Source organism: Balaenoptera acutorostrata, chromosome 20, assembly GCF_949987535.1.
Source record: "Balaenoptera acutorostrata chromosome 20, mBalAcu1.1, whole genome shotgun sequence".
Taxonomy (NCBI): domain Eukaryota; kingdom Metazoa; phylum Chordata; class Mammalia; order Artiodactyla; family Balaenopteridae; genus Balaenoptera; species Balaenoptera acutorostrata.
The window spans coordinates 49,733,783-49,755,859 of record NC_080083.1 but is presented as its reverse complement, the minus strand read 5'-3'; the positions used below and the strand labels follow the sequence as shown (position 1 = coordinate 49,755,859).

The following is a 22,077-nucleotide window of genomic DNA, read 5'->3' as shown; positions in this document are numbered from 1 at the left end:
TAAACTAAGAAAACAATTTTTATTTTCAAAGTTATTTCATAAAAAGTATTAGAGTCAGTATATAGATAAGTTATTTAGAAATGATTCTTCTGGGTTAGATTGTTTACCAGGGCAGAGCTAGAATTGAGCCAGTAAAGTCCACACTTAGGAAGTCTGGCCTCACAGGAAGGGATTTTTACTATACTGAAAGGAAGCCAGATGAAGCCGAGATTCAAAGCGCTCAGCTTCCAGTTCCCGGAAGAAAGCATCATCGTCGTTCTGTGTTATCATGTACTGCAGCTGTTGAATTTCCTTCTCCATCTTAGATCTCAGTTCCCTCTTCACCTTATACAACATCTGAAAGAGAATTCATGTCATCCTGCTATTCACAACATTGATCCAGGCCCTCATGTATTTTTATTCCCTCTCCACCTTCCTGCTCATCAAGCTTCTGCAGTAATTTTAATAATTTTGCAGCAGCTCTTACGGAGACATGAACAGGTAAAGTTAAAATCAGAATACATGTTTCGAATCGTAGATCGATCTTATTAGTATCCTCTCCATTCCCCTTAAAAAGTGTATACAGTTGTTTTCTGTTTCTTAAAAATGTACATAAATGATTTCTATCTTGTTAATTATTACCTGGGCCTGGGATTTCTCTCTGGCTTTGAGCTCTTGACGTTCCTGTGATATGGCTTCTGCCAGCAATGAAAACTGTTTACAGGGAAGAAAAAAAAACCTTATATTTGTCTGTAGTCTAAATGTAACAATTCTTATGTTCATAGGCTTAAAATCTTTATTTTAATGGAAACAGGGCAATATTCTGTACTGTGGTCAAGCACTAGCTTATTTTACCGTAAATTTCAGTCAGTCCAACCTGTATAGTGACAAGTTCCGAATTAATATGTGGAGGCTTACTTGTTCAGCAGACTAAGCTGATGTCTGACACCGGGCGGTCAGGATTAAGCACGTCAGAATGTAAACTAGCAGCAGTGAACCCACCTGGTCTTTATAGTAGTTCTCCATTGAGTCCAATTCATTTTGGTGCTGTCTCTTTTGTTCATCTCGCTTTTCTCTGGCATAGTTTCTTAGGTCTCGTAATCTTTGCTTTTGAATTTGTAAACCTTCTTCAAACAGTTTCTTAAATATCTGCCAGTTATTTAGTCAGAAAAATAAAGTCATGGTGAATTTTCATGGAGGAATGAAATTCTGCCCAACTAGAGGTATGTAAAAAATCTTTGTGAAATACAGTCAGTATAAAGTAACAGCTTTATTGAGATATAATTCACATACTATAAACTTCACCCTTGTAAGATGTATAAATCAGTAGATTTTACTATATTCAGAGTTGTGCAACCATCACTGCTAACTGCAGAACATTTTCTTCACTCCAAAAAGAAACCCCATAACCATTAGCAGCCACTCCCCCTCCCCCTCGCAATCACTACTCCACTTTCTATGCCTACAGATTTACCTATTCTGGACATTTCATATAAATGATATCATATAGTATGTGGCCTTTTGTATCTGGCTTCTTTCACTTAGCATAATTTTTCAAGGTTCATCTATATTATAGCATGAATCACTATGAAATTCTTTTTTTCATAGCCACATAATACTCTACTGTATGGATTTATCACACTTTATCAATTCACCAACTGGTAGACGTTGTTTTCTCTTCTTGGCTGTTATAAATAGTGCTGCTGTGAACATCTGTGTATAGTTACCTAGGAGTAGAAGTGCTGAATCATATGTTTAACCTTTTGAAGAACTGCCAGACTGTATTTCAAAGTGGTTGCACCATTTTATAACCCCACCAGCCCTGCATGTGTGTTCTAACTTCTCTACATCCTTGCCAGCACTTTTTTATTTTAGCCATCTTAGTGGGTGAGAGTTTATCTCATTGTGGGTCTGATTTGTATTTCTTAAATGACTAATGGTATTCAGCATCTTTTCCTGTATCCCAAAGATTCTTTACTACTTTCAGAAAAGAACTCTCAAGCAGCCATGTATATGGAAAAAGAACCCTAGAGTAGAAACAAACGCTGCATGTACACTCGTGCATAACTGAGGGCCATGTGGTTATCATCTAACTAGGCCACAGGTACACAAATTGTTCAAAGGATTCAGATATGCTCACTTGTCCTCCACTGATTGATCAAGAATTCTTACTAAAGTACAGTCATGCATTCATCAGCCGGCAGTATTGCCTTAGTGTCAAGTTACTTAACCTCTCAAAGCCTTAGTAGTATCCTCTAGAAATGAGGATAATAGTATGACCCACTTCAGAGTATTTAATCCCGTTAAGTATAATTACCTTAATGTTTTACTCTAGAGATGAAATTTATTGCTAGTTTGGAATCCCAAGCTACCTTGTGGAAAGATCTCACAGCATATCTGTCCTACATTATCTTCCCAGTTTTGAGTGGAATCCGAGGTCATCTAATCACACCTTAAATTCCTGTCTCTTACAACATGCTCCCAAACCCCTAAAGCAGGTGTCCTGGAGAAGTACTGACACTTGGGAGGTCAGAGGGAATTAAGACCTCACATTAAGATAAAGGCAGTAGAGAAATACAGATGAAGAGGCACATGAAAAGATGCTCAACTTCGCTAATTATTAGAGAAATGCAAATCAAAACTATAATGAGGTATCACCTCACACCAGTCAGAATGGCCATCATTAAAAAGTCTACAAATAAATGCTGGAGAGGGTGCGGTGAAACGGGAACCCTCCTACACTGTTGGTGGGAATGTAAGCTGGTGCACCCACTATGGAAAACAGTATGGCGGTTCCTCAGAAAAACTAAAATCAGAATTACCATATGATCCAGCAATTGCACTCCCAGGCATATATCCGGACAAAACTAATTTGAAAAGATACATGAACCCCTGTGTTCACTGCAGCACTATTCACAATAAACAAGACATGGAAACAACCTAAATGTCCATCAACAGATGAATGGATAAAGATGTGGTATTTATATACAATGGAATATTACTCAGCCATAAAAAAGAACAAAATAATGCCATTTGCAGCAACATGGATGCAATTAGTGATTATCATACTAAGTGAAGTCAGAAGGACAAATACCATAAGATACCACTTATCTGTGGAGTCTAAAATATGACACAAATGAACCTATCTACCAAACAGAAACAGACTCACAGACATAGAGAACAGACTGGTGGCTGCCAAGGGAGAGAGGGTTGAGGGAGGGGGTTGGGGGAAGGATGGAGTGGGACATTGGGGTTAGCAGATGCAAGCTTCTATATATAGGATGGATAAACAACAAGGTCCTACTGTATAGCACAGAGAACTATATTCAGTATGCTACGATAAACCATAATGGAAAAGAATATATAAAAAATGTGTGTATATATATGTATAATATATATATTATATTCATATATATATGAATCACTTCACTGTATAGCAGTAATTAACACAACACTGTAAACCAACTACAATTAAAAAAAAAAGACAAAGGCAGTAGAGACAGAGTAGACTGGGATGCACTATGGGGGTAATAAAATGAGGTGTGGGCAAGTCTGAACTCTAGCCAGCATTTTGGACTTGCGTTTGGATTTTGGATTCACATTGGGACAAGAGTCACAAAGAAGGTGGTCCTAAAAGGTAACAGACAAAATTTACCTTCTTAACTGGATTGGACAGAAAAGCAATATTTACCATTTCTTCCCGGGTCCTCATTCTCATCATTTTTGAGCGCAGCTGAACTCTATAATCATCATAATATTTTCGGGCACGAACAATCTGCTGCCGATTTTCTTTTATCTTTGATTGGGTCAACTTCTGCCTATGAATGCGGTCCTTGAAGTCTTGCTAAGAAAGGGAAGGGGAAAAAGAGGTAAGGACAAGAGGAAGACAGACTCTGGTGCTCTCATCTGTCCCACTCCCCAACACCATGTCTTCAGGCAGTAAGCCGGGTATGGAGGGCCAGCAGCCTGCTGGCTGGGCAGAGAGTGTGAAAGCCTGTCCGTCCCCAGAAATCCTTTAGCCTTTAGCAGGTTCATCACCTCAGTCAGAAGAGCTGCCCCACAGTCCCGTGGTTAGGACTCCACACTCCCACTGCAGGGGGTGCGGGTTCAATCCCTGGTCAGGGAACTAAGATCCTATATGCTGCGCAGCCAAAAAAAAAAAAAAAAAAAAAAAAGAACTGCCCCAATAAGCCCCCAAGGCTGTAGAGAGCAGCAACAACCCTCATGGACTGAGAATCTCATCTCCCCATTTCACCAGGGAGTCATCTAAGCCGTACCCAGATGCCTACTTAAGTAGAAAACTGGCACCCTCAAAGATGTTCAAGCAGAGCTTGAGTTAACAAAAGTATCTACATCGGAACTAAGGAAATTAGGTGATATCTTAGCAAAGTAGTGAGGGTGAAATGAAGTCATGTACACAAAGCCTTCAACTAGGTGTCCAGATACTTGTTTTCTTTTCCCCCACACCAGAGTCCCACATGCAGTTCCTGATGGCTTCCCCTTCTTTCTCTGGAACTGCTTAGAATTATAGTTCTCATTGCTTATCTCTATACTCAAGTTTCCTCCTCTGGCTTATTGTCTTTGATCTTTGTCCTCCCCCTTCATGATACTCAGAGGATAATGTACTATGTACGATTCTCAGTCCAAATTATAATGGAGGCACAGACAACCTCAGCTTTCTATTTGGGACCTAAGAAAGAAGGGAGAGGACAAAAAACACTAAGTTATAACCACCTGGTACCTCGAAGAGGCTTGGAGGTAGAGACAGACCTGGATTAAAATCTCAACCTTGCCCTTGCTGATTATGGTGGGACCCAGGGCAAGTTAACATCTCAAAGCTTCAGGTTTTCCATTTCATAGAAAACATTTCTATTATGTTACTGTAAAGACTAAATGAAACTGTGTATATGAAGTACCTAGCACCTTACCCTCTCATCAATTTTGGTTAGAGACCTAAATGCTTCCACAGGTAAGTGTAAGAGGTATGAGTCAGTGGGGATATTGCCCAGCTGGTACAAATAAAAGTAATTAATATAACTTACCAGTCTCTTGTTATGTTCATATTCTTTCTTGATAAGCACAGTAAGGAGGTCGTGCCTTCTCAAGGCTTCTTCTATCTTTAAGTGGGATACAAGGAAACGAGGTTAATTATTCTATTCACTAGATTATCAAGGATAAGCTCTGCCCCTTTTTGGTTTCTATTCTTATGCTTAATTGACAGTTATCTTACTTCATCCTGGAGTTTCTTCTTTGATCGATTTTCTCTATATGCATCTTTTCTGAGCTGTTCAACCTGTGCAATTTGCTGTTTCCACATTTTGCTTAGTGTTTGACCAGAAACATAGAGAAATGGAAACTGCTCCAGCATCAGGGGCAGGAGACTGTGTTCATTCACTTCCACTGCAAGGTTAAAAAAAAAAAAAAAAAAAAAAAAAAGATGCTCTTAATCTGAGAAACTCGCTGACAGCTTTTAAGAAGAAATCTCATCCCACCTTCCTGGGAGATCAAAGCTTATCTAAGTGATGTGGTTCTGAGCCTGAAAAGAACAATTCTAAAAGTGTGTTATTACTTTTGCATTCCTTCTCTGATTGGGATAGCCAGTTACTAGTAAGGATGAAAATAACCTCAACATTTCTGACTGATGACATGCTGGTTTTGTGAAGTCCATCCTAACTGCTCAGCTGATTCAGCGCCTGGGGTGGATGCTGTGTGTGTGGTCAAACTGCCTCCCAGGAGGGCTGAGGAGTCTAAGTCTCTGTCTGATGGGATGTAGTTAGAAGGCCAGTGGTCTTTGAAACTGTACCCTGGCACCAACTGTCAATATAACAGGAGCTGGACAGGCCCTCTGCTTGCTTTGGAGCATCCCTTTGGTTCTACCAACTTCCCAGAAACAAAAGACAACCAGCATGAGTGAGCAGAGTGAAGCTAAAGCTGGAACAGCTGGTCACAGCCATCACATTCCTTTGGTGCCAATATACTGGTATATATTTAAGAGTTTTAGAGAAATGCCTCATTTAAGAGTTTGATCTCTCTTTACAGAAATCTAGCATATGGCAGTGAGAGAAGAGGGAACTTTCTCCAGCTAACTGGTAGATGCTGGTTCTCAGTGCTGTGTCCTTGGCATATACCACACACTTTCAAAGGATGCCAGTTTGCCATAAAGTACAATTTTGTGGTTCTTACTTGGAACTGCTTTATTTGGCTTTGGCAAGCCACCTCTTGGACCTGGAGTTGTGGTTTTTCTAGAGTAAATCTTCCAGGGCTGACTACGTTTTGGAGTTCCTTTATGAACAGTTTCTCTGTATATTTTTTCCTTAGGAGCAGATATAAAACAGAATAGAAATGAGCATACATCATCTTAAATATTACATAGGGACAAAAACAGCTAACATAATCCCCAGCCAAACCACCTGACTTCAAATTTCTACAGTCTGGGGACTTCCCTGGTGGCACAGTGGTTAAGAATCTGCCTGCCAATGCAGGGGACACGGGTTCGAGTCCCGGTCCAGGAAGATACCACATGCCACGGAGCAGCTAAGCCCATGTGCCACAACTACTGAGCCTGTGCTCTAGAGCTGCGAGCCACCAACTACTGAGCCCGTGTGCCACAACTACTGAAGCCCATGCACCTACAGCCAATGCTCCACAACAAGAGAAGTCCCACACCACAACGAAGACCCAACACAGCCAAAAATAAATTAATTAAAAAAAAATTTCTACAGTCTGGTTATTTACCTACTCTAAGTTAAATGCCTCTTTAGTTTCTGGCATCCTTTGGAATTTGAAAAAGCACTGAATCTTTTTCAAGTTTCATAGTTGCCATAGCCCCACACCCTAAATACAACTACTAATGATGTTCTGATGTACTTGCTTCTTTTGACAACCTTTTCCACATAGATTAAAAAAGTTCTTAAACGATGTTTAGTTATAACCACACTGTATGCTATATTATGTTTTGTTTATGAACATTTTAGCATAAGCATTGTCTCCATGCTTTCATTTAGCTTCTGTAACTATTCTTTTGAAAGGCAACGAAAACTTATGCTTTGGGTGTCTTCCAACCAGGCATGGAGCAACTGGGATTTCCTGTCTTCTTTTACTCTCCCTCTTTAACTTGTCAGCCTAGACTATCTTTTAAAGCCTTGGTGAACTGATAAGCAATAGAAGCCCTTAAAAACTGATGAAAGTTTTAGGCAGGAGGGAAAAATACTAGTTTTTGGTACCATGTCTTGCCACATTTTAGCAACTTGCCTACCTATGAATAAAAGAAAATCCCATATCATGAAATGAAATTCTGCTTTTTTCTAAGGGGCTAATAACGATTAAGGCCCTGTTGATTTTTTTCCTTTTAAAAACATCATCTCTGTACTTTCCACTGATCTGATCAAATGGCATTTATTACAGTAGAGACTTTTACCCACTGTTTCCTCCTTGTCATTTATTCCTAGAGGTCCAATATTCTCTTGAACTTTATTTCTTCTTAGTTCCTTTTCAAATGCTTCAGTTATTGCCTACAGGGGAAAAGGCCATATGATATTATAGTTATTAAAAACATACAAATGAAAATGAAGGAAAAAAAATCAATCTAAGATTCTGCCATTCCATTCACTTTTTTAAAGTTCCTTTCAGGCTATATATATCATTAAATATACATTATTTAACAGATACGTAATTGGGACATAAAACACAACTTTACATAATGTATTCTTTTTGTTCTCACAGTTCTGTAATTATTTTGATACACACTTGAGTGGAAGTTACGTGTGAGTTGAAGTTACATGTTATTGTAAGACATCTAAATTAGTTTGTTTTCACCATTATAAAACATACTGTAGCAAACAACTTAAGTGTTCTAAATTTATGCTACATTTCAAAATCCCTATTCCACAGGAGAAAGTCTTCCTTAGTAATCATACATTCTCCTGTTGAACCCTAACAGGAGGGGTCTCATTCCTGTTTGGGCATTTTCATCCTATCTGTAATTCAAATGGCTAGTCACATTTAATCCACCTCAAATTCTCTTCATTTCTAAAGGTCTCTCTGAAAATGCCTGTCTACACTGATATACTTTCTTAACCCACTAGAGTACTGACTAAGCTATATCTAATAAGGTTAGTTTTCTTAAGAGTTTCATGAGTACAAGTTTTATGTTCCCTAATGGGGGACGTAAAAGCTATGTCACATAATTTTGTCATCCACTCAGCTCAAGAATATTAAATGCATTTTAAGCCTTTAGTCAACAGCATGTTCACTGTAGCATTTGGCTAAGGGTAAATGGTAATGCCTGCTGCCCAATGGCGGTCAAGAGATGGGATATACCTTTGCTTGAAATCGGCGGATATCTGTTTCTTTTGGCTTTCGCTGCCTTTTTCTCTCCATATGGAACTGTTTGTTTTTGTTAATTGGAGATGGAGAAAGTGAATGAGATCTGGAGGGTGGCTTTCTATGCATGGCAAGTCCTACAATACAAGAGAGAAATGTACCATCAGTTTCTGACACTCAGAAATGTTAAGTGGGCACCAAATAGTTGACTGTTACCAAATCCAAAGAGACTATGGATGTGCTAAATGTACTCTCTCCTATAACTAATTTCTGTTTGTTTATATGTTTAATCACACCAAGCAAATGGACAAATGCACATAATGTGTACTCAAAATGTCTCAAAGAAGTACTAAGGTTCTATATTCAATTTTGGGTTGAAAATGGAGCAACATGTGGAATGCCTGCTGCACACAAAGCCCTATACTTAGTACTCGTGGTGGTGGAGGAGAAAAAGCCATCTGAACTGTATGTCTGCTATCCTTTTACCTATCTAGGTCCTGAGGAGGGGGCTGTAAGTACATATACACATCCTTATAAAGCAGAATGCTTATATGCAAAGGTTACTGTAGTTTAGCATTTTTAAGCAGTCCTGTTCTTCCCTACTTAGCAATCTAGCCCTCCTAATTCCATACTGCCTAAGAGATCTAATGAATAACTTCCCTCCACAAACCTTTTTATGTTCCATCGTTTATAAATATGCTCAGGAATCTGCTAATTGTGAAGAGGGGGACTCCATGCCTTTTTGGAAAAGCAAATAATTCAATATAGCTCTAAGGTCAAGGACATTTGTTTGATACCCTTCTAAATAAATTTTCCCAGAAAATTAAAATGTCCCTGAGCTTTTATTTTTCTCTTCACTCTTTTAATTCAAATCTTTCAAACTAATTTAAAACTTAAAGATGTTAAGTAAAACTGACTTGCATGATCTATTTTAAATGATGTTTTAATAACACTTTTTACTATGTCCACAATGTATTCTTCTTTAGAAACTGAAGAGCCAATAAAAATAACATTTTAACTTATAATGTGTTTTTAAGATGGGATACAATGTACATGTCAGGGAAACATGTAGGTTACTGGATGAGGGTTCCTAGAGATTACCTGAGCCAAATTTAAGGGAAGAGAGATGAAATAATCAAGAGAAGGAAAAAGTACTCTTGGAGTAAACAAAACAAAACTGAAAAGGAAATTTTGGATGAGAAATGGACTGCTTCTAGAGAAACAAGGGATGACCAAAGTCGATAAAAGTGAATGGAAAACATGCACAATTTTAGTTGGTGAGAAGACAGGATAATTATTTGAACAAGCAGTAGGAAACATCTGCAAGGATGTGGCAAACCAGAAACTGTCATGCATTGCTGATATGAGTACAAACTGGTGCAATCACTTTGGAGGGGAATTTGGCAATGGTGAAAAAGTGTAAACTCCTCAGTCTAGCAATTCTAGTATAGATCCTAGAGAAACTTCTGCACATATTACAGGTTGTTCATTGCAGAACTGTTTGCAGTTATGAAATCTGGAAACAATCTATATGTCCTGCAATGGGGGGGGGACACATATATATACATAAATAAAAATACATACTCATACAAATGGGGTACACTGTATGAACTCAGCTATGCAGTAGTTAAAATGAAGAACTGGACATATCAACATAGATTTTTAAAACAATGTTAACAGAAAAAAGAAGAAAGTTGCAGAATAATATATATCTATGTATATTAAAAAAACATAAAACAATAGTATATTTAGACAAGTAACACAATGCTATTAAAGTATAAAGACAGGGATGAGACGGTCCAGTTCAAGATGGCAAAATAGAGGCTCCTGAACTCACCTCCTCCCACAGACACTGAAACCTACACTAAATATAGAATAATTCCCTCTGAAAGGAATCCAGACACTAGCTGAGTGACACATGAGAAAAAACCCACATCAAAAAGGGTTGTGGCACACCTTAATCTACTAGTAGCCATTAAGAATGAAGAAAATGGTTTGGACAAACACAAAGATTTGAGAGCCAACCAAGAGCTAGGGATGGGCTGAGTGATAAGAGTCATCTCCTATGCGAGACTACTCCTTCGAGACTGGGAGAGTGGCTGTTTTACCTAATGCACAGAAACCAACACAAAGTCAGGAAAACGAAGAAACAGAAGAATATGTCCAAACAAAAGAACAAGATAAAACTCAAGAAACAGATCTTGATGAAATGGATAAAGGATTTACTTGATAAAGAGTTCAAAATAATGGTCATAAAGATGCTCACTGAGGTCAGGAGAACAATGAGAATTTCAACAAAGTGAGAATTTTAACGAAGAGAAAATATAAGAAAGTACCAAACATAAAAAAATATTTTTAAAAAATAATAAAAAAAATTTTAAGTACCAAACAAATCACAGAGCTAAAGAATACAATAAAGGAGGTTGAGAGTCTGCCTGCCAATGCAGGGGACACGGGTTCGAGACCTGGTCCCGGAGGATCCCACATGCCACGGAGCAGCTAGGCCTGTGCACCACAGCTGCTGAGCCTGCGCTCTGGAGCCCGCATGCCACAACCTACTGAAGCCCGCGTGCCTGGAGCCTGTGCTCTGCAGCGGGAGAAGCCACCGCAGTGAGAAGCCCACACACCACAATGAAGCGTAGCCCTTGCTCACCGCAACTAGAGAAAACCTGCGTGCAGCAACAAAGACCCAATGCGGCCAAAAATAAATAAATAAATTAAAAAAAAAAAGAATACAATAATGGAGTTCAACAGCAGACTAGGTGACGCAAGAGAAAGCATCAGCCAACTTAGGGCAATGGAATTCATCCAAACAGAAGAGCAAAAAGAAAAAAACAATGAGAAAAAGTGAAGATGACTTAAAGGACTCCATCAAGTGGGCCAATATTCACATTATAGGGATCCCAGACGGAGAAAGGAGAAAGTGGCAGAAAGCTTATACAAAGAAATAATGGCTGAAAACTCCCCTAATCTGGGGAAAGAAACAAGACATTCAGATCCAAGAAGCCCAGAAACTTTAAGGTAAATCCAGAGACCCACACTGAGAAATATTATAATTAAACTGTCAAATTTAATTTGAGAGACTCTTAAAAGCAGTAAAAGAAAAGCAACTTGTTACGTACAAGGAAACCCCTATAAGACTATCAATAGATTTTTCATCAGAAACTTTGCAGGCCAGAAGAGAACAGCAAAATATATTCAAACTGCTGAAAGAAAAATTGCAACCAAAAATACTCTACCCAGCAAAGCTGTCCTTCAGAATTGAAGGAGAGATAAAGAGCTTTCCGGACAAGCAAAAGCTGAATGAATGAGGAGTTCATCAACATTAGTACAGCCTTACAAAAAATTTTACAGGGACTTTTTTTTTTTTTTTTTTGGCTGCACTGTACCATGCAGCTTGTGGGTTCTCAGTTCCCCAGGCAGGGATTGAACCCAGGCCATGGCAGTGAAAGTCTGGAATCCTAAACACTAGGCCACTCCGTTAAAGGGACGTTTTCAAGCTGCAATAAAAGGGTGCTAATTAGTAACAGGAAAACATATAGAAAAGTATAAATCTCATTGGTAAAGATAAATAGTTATTTAAATTCAGAATACTCTAATGTTATAATGGTGGTAAAGTCATATACCAAATCTAGTATGAAGATTGACAAACAAAAAGTAAAAATAACTATAACTACAATAATTTGTTAATGTATACACAAGGGAAAAAAATGTAAAATGTGACATCAAAAACGTAAAATGAAGGGAAAGTTAAAATGTAGAACTTTAATATGTGTTTCAACTTATCACCTTAAAATATGCTGTTATAAATATGTTTTATATAAGCCTTATGGTAACCACAAAGCAGAAACTTATAACAGATACACAAAACATAAAGAGAAAGAAATCTAAGCTACTATTAGGGAAAATCCTCAAGTCACAAAGGAAGACAGCAAGAAAAGAAGAAAGGAACAAAGCAATTACAAAGCAGCCAGAAAACAATTAACAAAATGACAACATTTAGACCCTATCAATCAGTAAATAATTACTTGAAATGTAAATGGACTAAATTCTCCAATCAAAACACACTGAGTAGCTGAATGGATTAAAAATAAAAAAAGACCCAACTATGCTGCCTACAAGAGACTCCATCTTTAAGGACACACACAGACTTAACAGTGAAGGGGTGGGAAAAGATATTCCATACAAATGGAAACCTAAAGAAAGCTGGGGTAGTAGCTATACTTCTAACAGACAAAATAGACTTTAAGACAAAAACTATAATGAGAAACAAATAAGATCATTATACAATAATAAAAGGGTCAATTCATAAGAAAAATATAATTTTATGTAAGTTTTTTGCACCTAACATAGGAGTATCTAAATATATAAATATATAAAGCAAATATTAACAGACCTAAAGGGAGAAATAATAGTACAAAAACAGTAGGGGACTTTGATTCCCCACTTTCAGCAGTGGATAGATCACCCAGACAGATCAATACGGAAACTGGACTTAAATTACATGTTAGTCCAGATAACTTAACAGACATTTACAGAAAACTCTTATGCCAAAGCAGCAGAATACACATTCTTCTCCAACGCACATGAAACATTCTCTGGGATAGATCATATGTTAGGCCACAAAACAAGTCTTTGAAAATTCTAAATGACTGAAATCATATCAAGCATCTTTTCTGACCATGATAGTATAAAACTAGAGATCAATTACTAGAAGAAAATGGGAAATTCACAAATACATGGAGATTAAGCAATATCATACTAGCCAACCAGTGGGTCAAAGAAATCAAAAGAGAAATTTTTAAAATCTTAAGAAAAATGAAAATGGAAATACAACAATATACCAAAACTTATGGGATGCAGCAAAAACAGTTGTAAGAGGAAGTTCATAGCAATAAATGCCTACAGTAAAAAACAAAGATATGACACCTAAAGTCAAGCACCAAAATAAACAGGTGGAACTATATCAAAGTAAAATTCTTCTGCACCACAAAAGAAACGATCAAAGAAATGAAAAAAACCACCTACAGAATGGAGAAAAAATCTGCAAATCAGGTATCTGATAAGGGGTTACTATATAAAATATATAAAGAATGCTTACAACTCAACAGCAAAAAACCAAATAATTCAATTTAAAAATGGATAAAAGACCTGAAGAGACATTTTTCCAAAGAAGATATACAAATGGCCAACAGGTACATGACAAGGTGCTCAACAGCACTAATCATTAGGGAAATGTAAATTAAAACTACAATGAGATGTCATCTCACACCTGTTAGAATGGCTATCATCAAAAAGAAGTAACAAGTGTTGGCAAGGATGTGGAGGAAAGGAAACCACTGTGCACTGCTGGTGGGATTATAAATTGGTACAGCCATTATGGAAAACAATATGGAAGGTCCTCAAATAATTGAAAATAGAATTACCATATGATCCATCAATTTAATCTCTGGGAATATATACAAGGGAAACAAAAACACTATGTCAAAGAGATATCTGTTTCCCCATATTCAAAGCAGCATTATTTACAATAACCAAGATATGGAACAATAGTTAAGTGTCCACTGACAGATGAATGGATAAAGATGATGTGGTATATACATACAATGAAATGTTATTCAGTCGTAAGAAAGAAGGAAATTCCACCATTTGTGACAACATGGATGGACCTTGATTCCATTTTGCTAAGTAAAATAAGTCAGACAGAAAGACAAATACTGTATGAAATCACCTGTATGTGTAACTGAAAAAAAAAAAACAAACCCAAACTCACTTAAATGTGGAAATCTTAAAAAAAAAAAAAGCCAAACTCATATAAAAAGAGATCAGATTTGTGGTTACTAGAGGCAGGGGGTAAAGGGTGGGGGAACTGGTCAAAAGGTACAAACTTCCAGTTGTAAAATAAGTACTAGGGATGTAATGCACAGCATGATGACTATAGTTAACCCTGCTGTGATGGTGTATTTGAAAGTTAAGAAAGTAGATACTAAAAGTTCTCATCACAAGTGAAATATTTTTTCTTTTGTATCTACATGAGATAACGGATGTTCTCCCACAGGAGTGAAAGTTCTGAACCCCATGACAGGCTCCCAAGCCTGGGGGTCTGGCAACGGGAGGAGGAGCTCTCAGGGAATCTGGCTTTGAAGGCCAGTGGGGTTTGATCACAGGACTCCCACAGGACTGGGGAAAACAGAAACTCCACCCTTAGAGGGTGCACACAAGGTCTTGCGTGCACCAGGACCCAAGGAAAAAAGCAGTGATCTCATAAGAGACTGGGCCAGACCTATCTGCTAGTATTGGAGTGCCTCCTGTGGAGGCAGGGGGTGGCTGTGGTTCACTTCAGGGAGAAAGACACAGGTGGCGGTACTTCTGGGAAGTACTCATCAGCATGAGCCCTCCTGGAGGCTGCCATTTTCTTACCAGGACCTGGCCCTACCCAACAGCCTGTGAGCTGGCTGTGTGCTGGGATGTCTCAGGCCAAACGGCCCACGGGGCAGTAACACAGCCCCACACACCAGCAGGCAGGCTGCTTAGAGTCTTCCTGAGCACACAGCTGCCCGCTTAACACACCCCTTGATATGGCCCAGCCCACCAGAGGGACAAGACCCAGCTCCGCCCACCAGTGGGCAGGAGCCAGTCCCTCCCACCAGGAAGCCTGCACAAGCCTCTTAGACAGCCTCATCCACCAGGGGGCAGACAGCAGAAGCAAGAAGAGCCTCTACCCTGCAGCCTGCGGAATGGAAACCTCAATCACAGAAAGTTAAACAAAATGAGACAGCAGGGAGGAAGGGCAAGATGGCGGAAGAGTAAGACGCAGAGATCACCTTCCTTCCCACAGATACAGTAGAAACACATCTACACGTGGAACTGCTCCTACAGAACACCTACTGAACGCTGGCAGAAGACGTCAGACCTCCCAAAAGGCAAGAAAATCCCCACGTACTAGGGTAGGGCAAAAGAAAAAAGAAATAACAGAGACAAAAGAATAGGGATGGGACCTGCGCCAGTGAGAGGGAGCCGTGAAGGAGGAAAGGTTTCCACACACTAGGAAGCCCCTTCGTGGGCAGAGACTGCGGGTGGCAGAGGGGGGAAGCTTCAGAGCCACGGAGGAGAGCGCAGCCACAGGGGTGCAGAGGGCAAAGCGAAGAGATTCCCGCATGGAGGATCGGTGCTGAGTAGCACTCACCAGCCCGAGAGGCTTGTCTGCTCAGCCGCCGGGGTGGGCGGGGCTGGGAGCTGAGGCTCGGGCTTCAGTGCTAGCCAGGAGAGAGTCTGGGAAAAAGCCTGCAGCTGCTGAAGAGGCAAGAGACTTTTTCTTGCCTCTTTGTTTCACGGTGCACAAGGAGACGGAATTCAGAGCGCCGCCTTAACGAACTCCAGAGATGGGCGCGAGCCGCGGCTATCAGCGCGGATCCCACAGCAACAGGGGCACAGAGGGAAAAGCAGAGAGATTCCCGCACGGAGGCTTGGCGCCGAGCAGCGCTCACCAGCCCGAGAGGCTTGTCTGCTCACCCGCCGGGGCGGGCGGGGGCTGGGAGCTGAGGCTCGGCTTCGGTCGGATCGCAGGGAGAGGACTGGAGCTGGCGGCGTGACACAGCCTGAGGGGGGCTAGTGTGCCACAGCTAGCCGCGAGGGAGCCCGAGAAAAAGTCTGCAGCCGCCGAAGAGGCAAGAGACTTTTTCTTGCCTCTTTGTTTCGCGGCACGCAAGGAGAGGGGATTCAGAGCACCGCCTAAACGAACTCCAGAGACTGGCGCAAGCCGCGGCTATCAGCGCGGACCCCAGAGACGGGCATGAGACGCTAAGGCTGCTGCTGCCGCCACCAAGAAGCCTGTGTGCGAGCACAGGTCACTCTCCACACCGCCCCTCCTGGGAGCCGGTGCAGCTCGCCGCTGCCGGGCTCCCGTGGTCTGGGGACAACTTCCCCGGGAGAACACACGGCGCGCCTCAGGCTGCTGCAACGTCACGCCGGCCTCTGCCGCCACAGGCTCGCCCCGCCTCCTCCGTACCCCTCCCTCCCCCCGGCCTGAGTGAGCCAGAGCCCCCGAAGCAGTTGCTCCTTTAACCCCGTTCTGTCTGGGCGGGAACGGACGCCCTCAGGCGACCTACATGCAGAGGTGGATCCAAATCCAAAGCTGAACCCCGGGAGCTGTACAAACAAAGAAGAGAAAGGGACATCTCTCCCAGCAGCCTCAGAAGCAGCAGATTAAAGCTCCACAAACAACCTGATGTGCCTGCATCTGTTGAATACCTGAATAGACAACGAATCAGCCCAAATTCAGGAGGGGGACTCTGGGAGCAGGAGATATTAATTTTTCCCCTTTTCCTTTTTTTGTGAGTGGATATGTGTATGCTTCTCGGTGAGATTTTGTCTGTATAGCTTTGCTTTCACCATTAGTCCTAGGGTTAGGTCCATCCGTTTTTTTTTTTTTTTCCCTAATAAATGTTTTCTTAATAATTTTTCCTTATTTTCTATTTTTAGAAATTAAAAAAAAATTTTTTAGTAAGTTTTTTCATATTTTTTATTTTAAAAAAAATTAAAAAATTTTTTTCTTAATAAATTTTTTCTTAGTAATTTTTTTCTTATTTTTTATTATAAAAAATTAATAAATCTACCTTTAAAAATTAAAAAAATTTTTTCCTGAATACATTTACTCTTAATAATTTTTTTATTTTTTATTATAATAGCTTTATTTTATTTTATTTTATCCTCTTTCTTTCTTTCTTCCTTTCTATTTTTTTCTCCCTTATACTCTGAGCTGTGTGGATGAAAGGCTCTTGGTGCTCCAGCCAGGCATCAGGGCTGTGCCTCTGAGGTGGGAGAGCCAACTTCAGGACACTGGTCCACAAGAGACCTCCCAGCTCCACGTAATACCAAACAGTGAAAATCTCTCAGAGATCTCCATCTCAACATCAAGACCCAGCTTCACTCAACGACCAGCAAGCTACAGTGCTGGACACCCTATGCCAAACAACTAGCAAGACAGGAACATAGCCCCATCCATTAGCAGAGAGGCTGCCTAAAATCATAATAAGGCCACAGACACCCCAAAACACACCACCAGACGTGGACGTGCCCACCAGAAAGACAAGATCCAACCTCATCCAACAGAACACAGGCACTAGTCCCCTCCACCAGGAAGCCTACACAACCCGCTGAACCAACCTTAGCCACTGGGGACAGATACCAAAAACAACGGGAACTACGAACCTGCAGCCTGTGAAAAGGAGACCCCAAACACAGTAAGATAAGCAAAATGAGAAGACAAAAAAACACACAGCAGGTGAAGGAGCAGGGTCAAAACACACCAGACCTAACAAATGAAGAGGAAATAGGCAATCTACCTGAAAAAGAATTCAGAATAATGATAGTAAAGATGATCCAAAATCTTGGAAACAGAATAGACAAAATGCAAGAAACATTTAACAAGGATGTAGAAGAACTAAAGAGGAACCAAGCAACGATGAAAAACACAATAAATGAAATTAAAAATACCCTAGACGGGATCAATAGCAGAATACCTGAGGCAGAAGAACGGATAAGTGACCTGGAAGATAAAATAGTGGAAATAACTACTGCAGAGCAGAATAAAGAAAAAAGAATGAAAAGAACTGAGGACAGTCTCAGAGACCTCTGGGACAACATTAAACGCACCAACATTCGAATTATAGGGGTCCCAGAAGAAGAAGAGAAAAAGAAAGGGACTGAGAAAATATTTGAAGAGATTATAGTTGAAAACTTCCCTAATATGGGAAAGGAAATAGTTAATCAAGTCCTGGAAGCACAGAGTCCCATACAGGATAAATCGAAGGAGAAACACGCCAAGATACATATTAATCAAACTATCAAAAATTAAATATAAAGAAAACATATTAAAAGCAGCAAGGGAAAAACAACAAATAACACACAAGGGAATCCCCATAAGGTTAACAGCTGATCTTTCAGCAGAAACTCTGCAAGCCAGAAGGGAGTGGCAGGATATACTTAAAGTGATGAAGGAGAAAAACCTACAACCAAGGTTACTCTACCCAGCAAGGATCTCATTCAGATTTGATGGAGAAATTAAAACCTTTACAGACAAGCAAAAGCTGAGAGAGTTCAGCACCACCAAACCAGCTTTACAACATGCTAAAGGAACTTCTCTAGGCAAGAAACACAAGAGAAGGAAAACACCTACAACAACAAACCCAAAACATTTAAGAAAATGGGAATAGGAACATACATATCAATAATTACCTTAAATGTAAATGGATTAAATGCTCCCACCAAAAGACACAGACTGGCTGAATGGATACAAAAACAAGACCCATATATATGCTGTCTACAAGAGACCCACTTCAGACCTAGAGACACATACAGACTGAAAGTGAGGGGATGGAAAAAGATATTCCATGCAAATGGAAATCAAAAGAAAGCTGGAGTAGCAATTCTCATATCAGACAAAATAGACTTTAAAATAAAGACTATTGGGCTTCCCTGGTGGCGCAGTGGTTGAGAACCTGCCTGCCAATGCAGGGCACACGGGTTTGAGTCCTGGTCTGGGAAGATCCCACGTGCCGCGGAGCAGCTGGGCCCATGAGCCACAATTACTGAGCCTGCACGTCTGGAGCCTGTGCTCCGCAACAAGAGAGGCCGCGATAGTGAGAGGCCTGCGCATCGCGTTGAAGAGTGGCCCCCACTTGCCACAACTAGAGAAAGCCCTCGCACAGAAACGAAGACCCAACACAGCCATAAATAAAATAAATAAATAAAATTTGAAAAAAAAAAGAAAATGCTCCCTATTAAAAAAAAATAAAAAAAATAAAGACTATTACAAGAGACAAAGAAGGACACTATATAATGATCAAGGGATTGATCCAAGAGGAAGATATAACAATTGTAAATATTTATGCACCCAACATAGGAGCACCTCAATACATAAGGCAAATACTAACAGCCATAAAAGGGGAAATCGACAGTAACACAATCATAGTAGGGGACTTTAACACCCCACTTTCACCAATGGACAGATCATCCAAAATGAAAATAAATAAGGAAACACAAGCTTTAAATGATACATTAAACAAGATGGACTTAACTGATATTTATAGGACATTCCACCCAAAAACAACAGAATACACATTTTTCTCAAGTGCTCATGGAACATTCTCCAGGATAGATCATATATTGGGTCACAAATCAAGCCTTGGTAAATTTAAGAAAATTGAAATCGTATCAAGTATCTTTTCCGACCACAACACTATGAGACTAGATATCAATTACAGGAAAAGATCTGTAAAAAATACAAACACATGGAGGCTACACAATACACTACTTAATAACGAAGTGATCATTGAAGAAATCAAAGGGGAAATCAAAAAATACCTAGAAACAAATGACAATGGAGACACGACGACCCAAAACCTATGGGATGCAGCAAAAGCAGTTCTAAAAGGGAAGTTTATAGCAATACAAGCCTACATCAAGAAACAGGAAACATCTCGAATAAACAACCTAACCTTGCATCTAAAGCAATTAGAGAAAGAAGAGCAAAAAAACCCCAAAGCTAGCAGAAGGAAAGAAATCATAAAGATCAGATCAGAAATAAATGAAAAAGAAATGAAGGAAACAATAGCAAAAATCAATGAAACTAAAAGCTGGTTCTTCGAGAAGATAAACAAAATTGACAAACCATTAGCCAGACTCATCAAGAGAAAAAGGGAGAAGACTCAAATCAATAGAATTAGAAATGAAAAAGGAGAAGTAACCACTGACACTGCAGAAATACAAACGATCATGAGAGATTACTACAAGCAACTCCATGCCAATAAAATGGACAACTTGGAAGAAATGGACAGATTCTTAGAAATGCACAACCTACCGAGACTGAACCAGGAAGAAATAGAAAATATGAACAGACCAATCACAAGCACTGAAATTGAAACTGTGATTAAAAATCTTCCAACAAACAAAAGCCCAGGACCAGATGGCTTCACTGGTGAATTCTATCAAACATTTAGAGAAGAGCTAACACCTATCCTTCTCAAACTCTTCCAAAATATTGCAGAGGAAGGAACACTCCCCAACTCATTCTACAAGGCCACCATCACCCTGATACCAAAGCCAGACAAAGATGTCACAAAGAAAGAAAACTACAGGCCAATATCACTGATGAACATAGATGCAAAAATCCTCAACAAAATACTAGCAAACAGAATCCAACAGCACATTAAAAGGATTATACACCATGATCAAGTGGGGTTTATTCCAGGAATGCAAGGATTCTTCAGTACACGCAAATCAATCAACGTGATACATCATATTAACAAACTGAAGGAGAAAAACCATATGATCATCTCAATAGATTCAGAGAAAGCTTTTGACAAAATACAACACCCATTTATGATAAAAGCCCTGCAGAAAGTAGGCATAGAGGGAACTTTCCTCAACATAATAAAGGCCATATATGACAAACCCACAGCCAACATTGTCCTCAATGGTGAAAAACTGAAACCATTTTCACTAAGATCAGGAACAAGACAAGGTTGCCCACTCTCACCACTATTATTCAACAAAGTTTTGGAAGTGTTAGCCACAGCAATCAGAGAAGAAAAAGAAATAAAAGGAATCCAAATCGGAAAAGAAGAAGTAAAGCTGTCACTGTTTGCAGATGACATGATACTATACATAGAGAATCCAAAAACTGCCACTAGAAAACTACTAGAGCTAATCAATGAATTTGGTAAAGTAGCAGGATACAAAATTAATGCACAGAAATCTCTTGCATTCCTATATACTAATGATGAAAAATCTGAAAGTGAAATTAAGAAAACACTCCCGTTTACCATTGCAACAAAAAGAATAAAATATCTAGGAATAAACCTACCTAGGGAGACAAAAGACCTATATGCAGAAAATTATAGGACACTGATGAAAGAAATTAAAGATGATACAAATAGATGGAGAGATATACCATGTTCTTGGATTGGAAGAATCAACATTGTGAAAATGACTCTACTACCCAAAGCAATCTACAGATTCAATGCAATCCCTATCAAACTACCACAGGCATTTTTCACAGAACTAGAACAAAAAATTTCACAATTTGTATGGAGACACAAAAGACCCCGAATAGCCAAAGCAATCTTGAGAACGAAAAATGGAGCTGGAGGAATCAGGCTCCCTGACTTCAAACTATATTACAAAGCTACAGTAATCAAGACAGTTTGGTACTGGCACAAAAACAGAAATATAGATCAATGAAACAGGATAGAAAGCCCAGAGATAAACCCACGCACATATGGTCACCTTATCTTTGATAAAGGAGGCAAGCGTATACAGTGGAGAAAAGACAGTCTCTTCAATAAGTGGTGCTGGGAAAATTGGACAGGTACATGTAAAAGTATGAAACAAGAACACTCCCTGACACCATACACAAAAATAAACTCAAAATGGATTAAAGACCTAAATGTTAAGCCAGACACTATCAAACTCTTAGAGGAAAACATAGGCAGAACACTCTATGACATAAATCGCAGCAAGATCCTTTTTGACCCAGCTCCTAGAGAAATGGAAATAAAAACACAAATAAACAAATGGGACCTAATGAAACTTAAAAGCTTTTGCACAGCAAAGGAAACCATAAACAAGACCAAAAGACAACCCTCAGAATGGGAGAAAATATTTGCAAATGAAGCAACTGACAAAGGATTAATCTCCAAGATTTACAAGCAGCTCATGCAGCTCAGTAACAAAAAAACAAACAACCCAATCCAAAAATGGGCAGAAGACCTAAAC

The 22,077-nt window shown here is 39.6% G+C and overlaps 1 protein-coding gene across 3 annotated transcripts in view; it reads right to left on the bottom strand.

Moving 5' to 3' along the window:
- Positions 1-22,077, bottom strand: part of CEP95 (centrosomal protein 95) — a 66,897-nt gene continuing 44,820 nt past the window's right edge. For 2 of the 3 annotated variants that reach the window (XM_057535542.1, XM_057535543.1), the window contains 9 exons: positions 8,299-8,438; positions 7,401-7,490; positions 6,163-6,292; positions 5,210-5,379; positions 5,022-5,096; positions 3,671-3,823; positions 982-1,128; positions 622-693; positions 1-336 (listed from right to left, as the gene is read on the bottom strand). In XM_057535542.1, coding sequence (XP_057391525.1) covers positions 160-336; positions 622-693; positions 982-1,128; positions 3,671-3,823; positions 5,022-5,096; positions 5,210-5,379; positions 6,163-6,292; positions 7,401-7,490; positions 8,299-8,438 — 1,154 coding nt within the window. In that variant the 3' untranslated portion in view covers positions 1-159. Of the gene's footprint in view, positions 337-621; positions 694-981; positions 1,129-3,670; positions 3,824-5,021; positions 5,097-5,209; positions 5,380-6,162; positions 6,293-7,396; positions 7,491-8,298; positions 8,439-22,077 lie in introns of all 3 variants that reach the window. The other variant, XM_057535544.1, reaches the window with a different exon arrangement.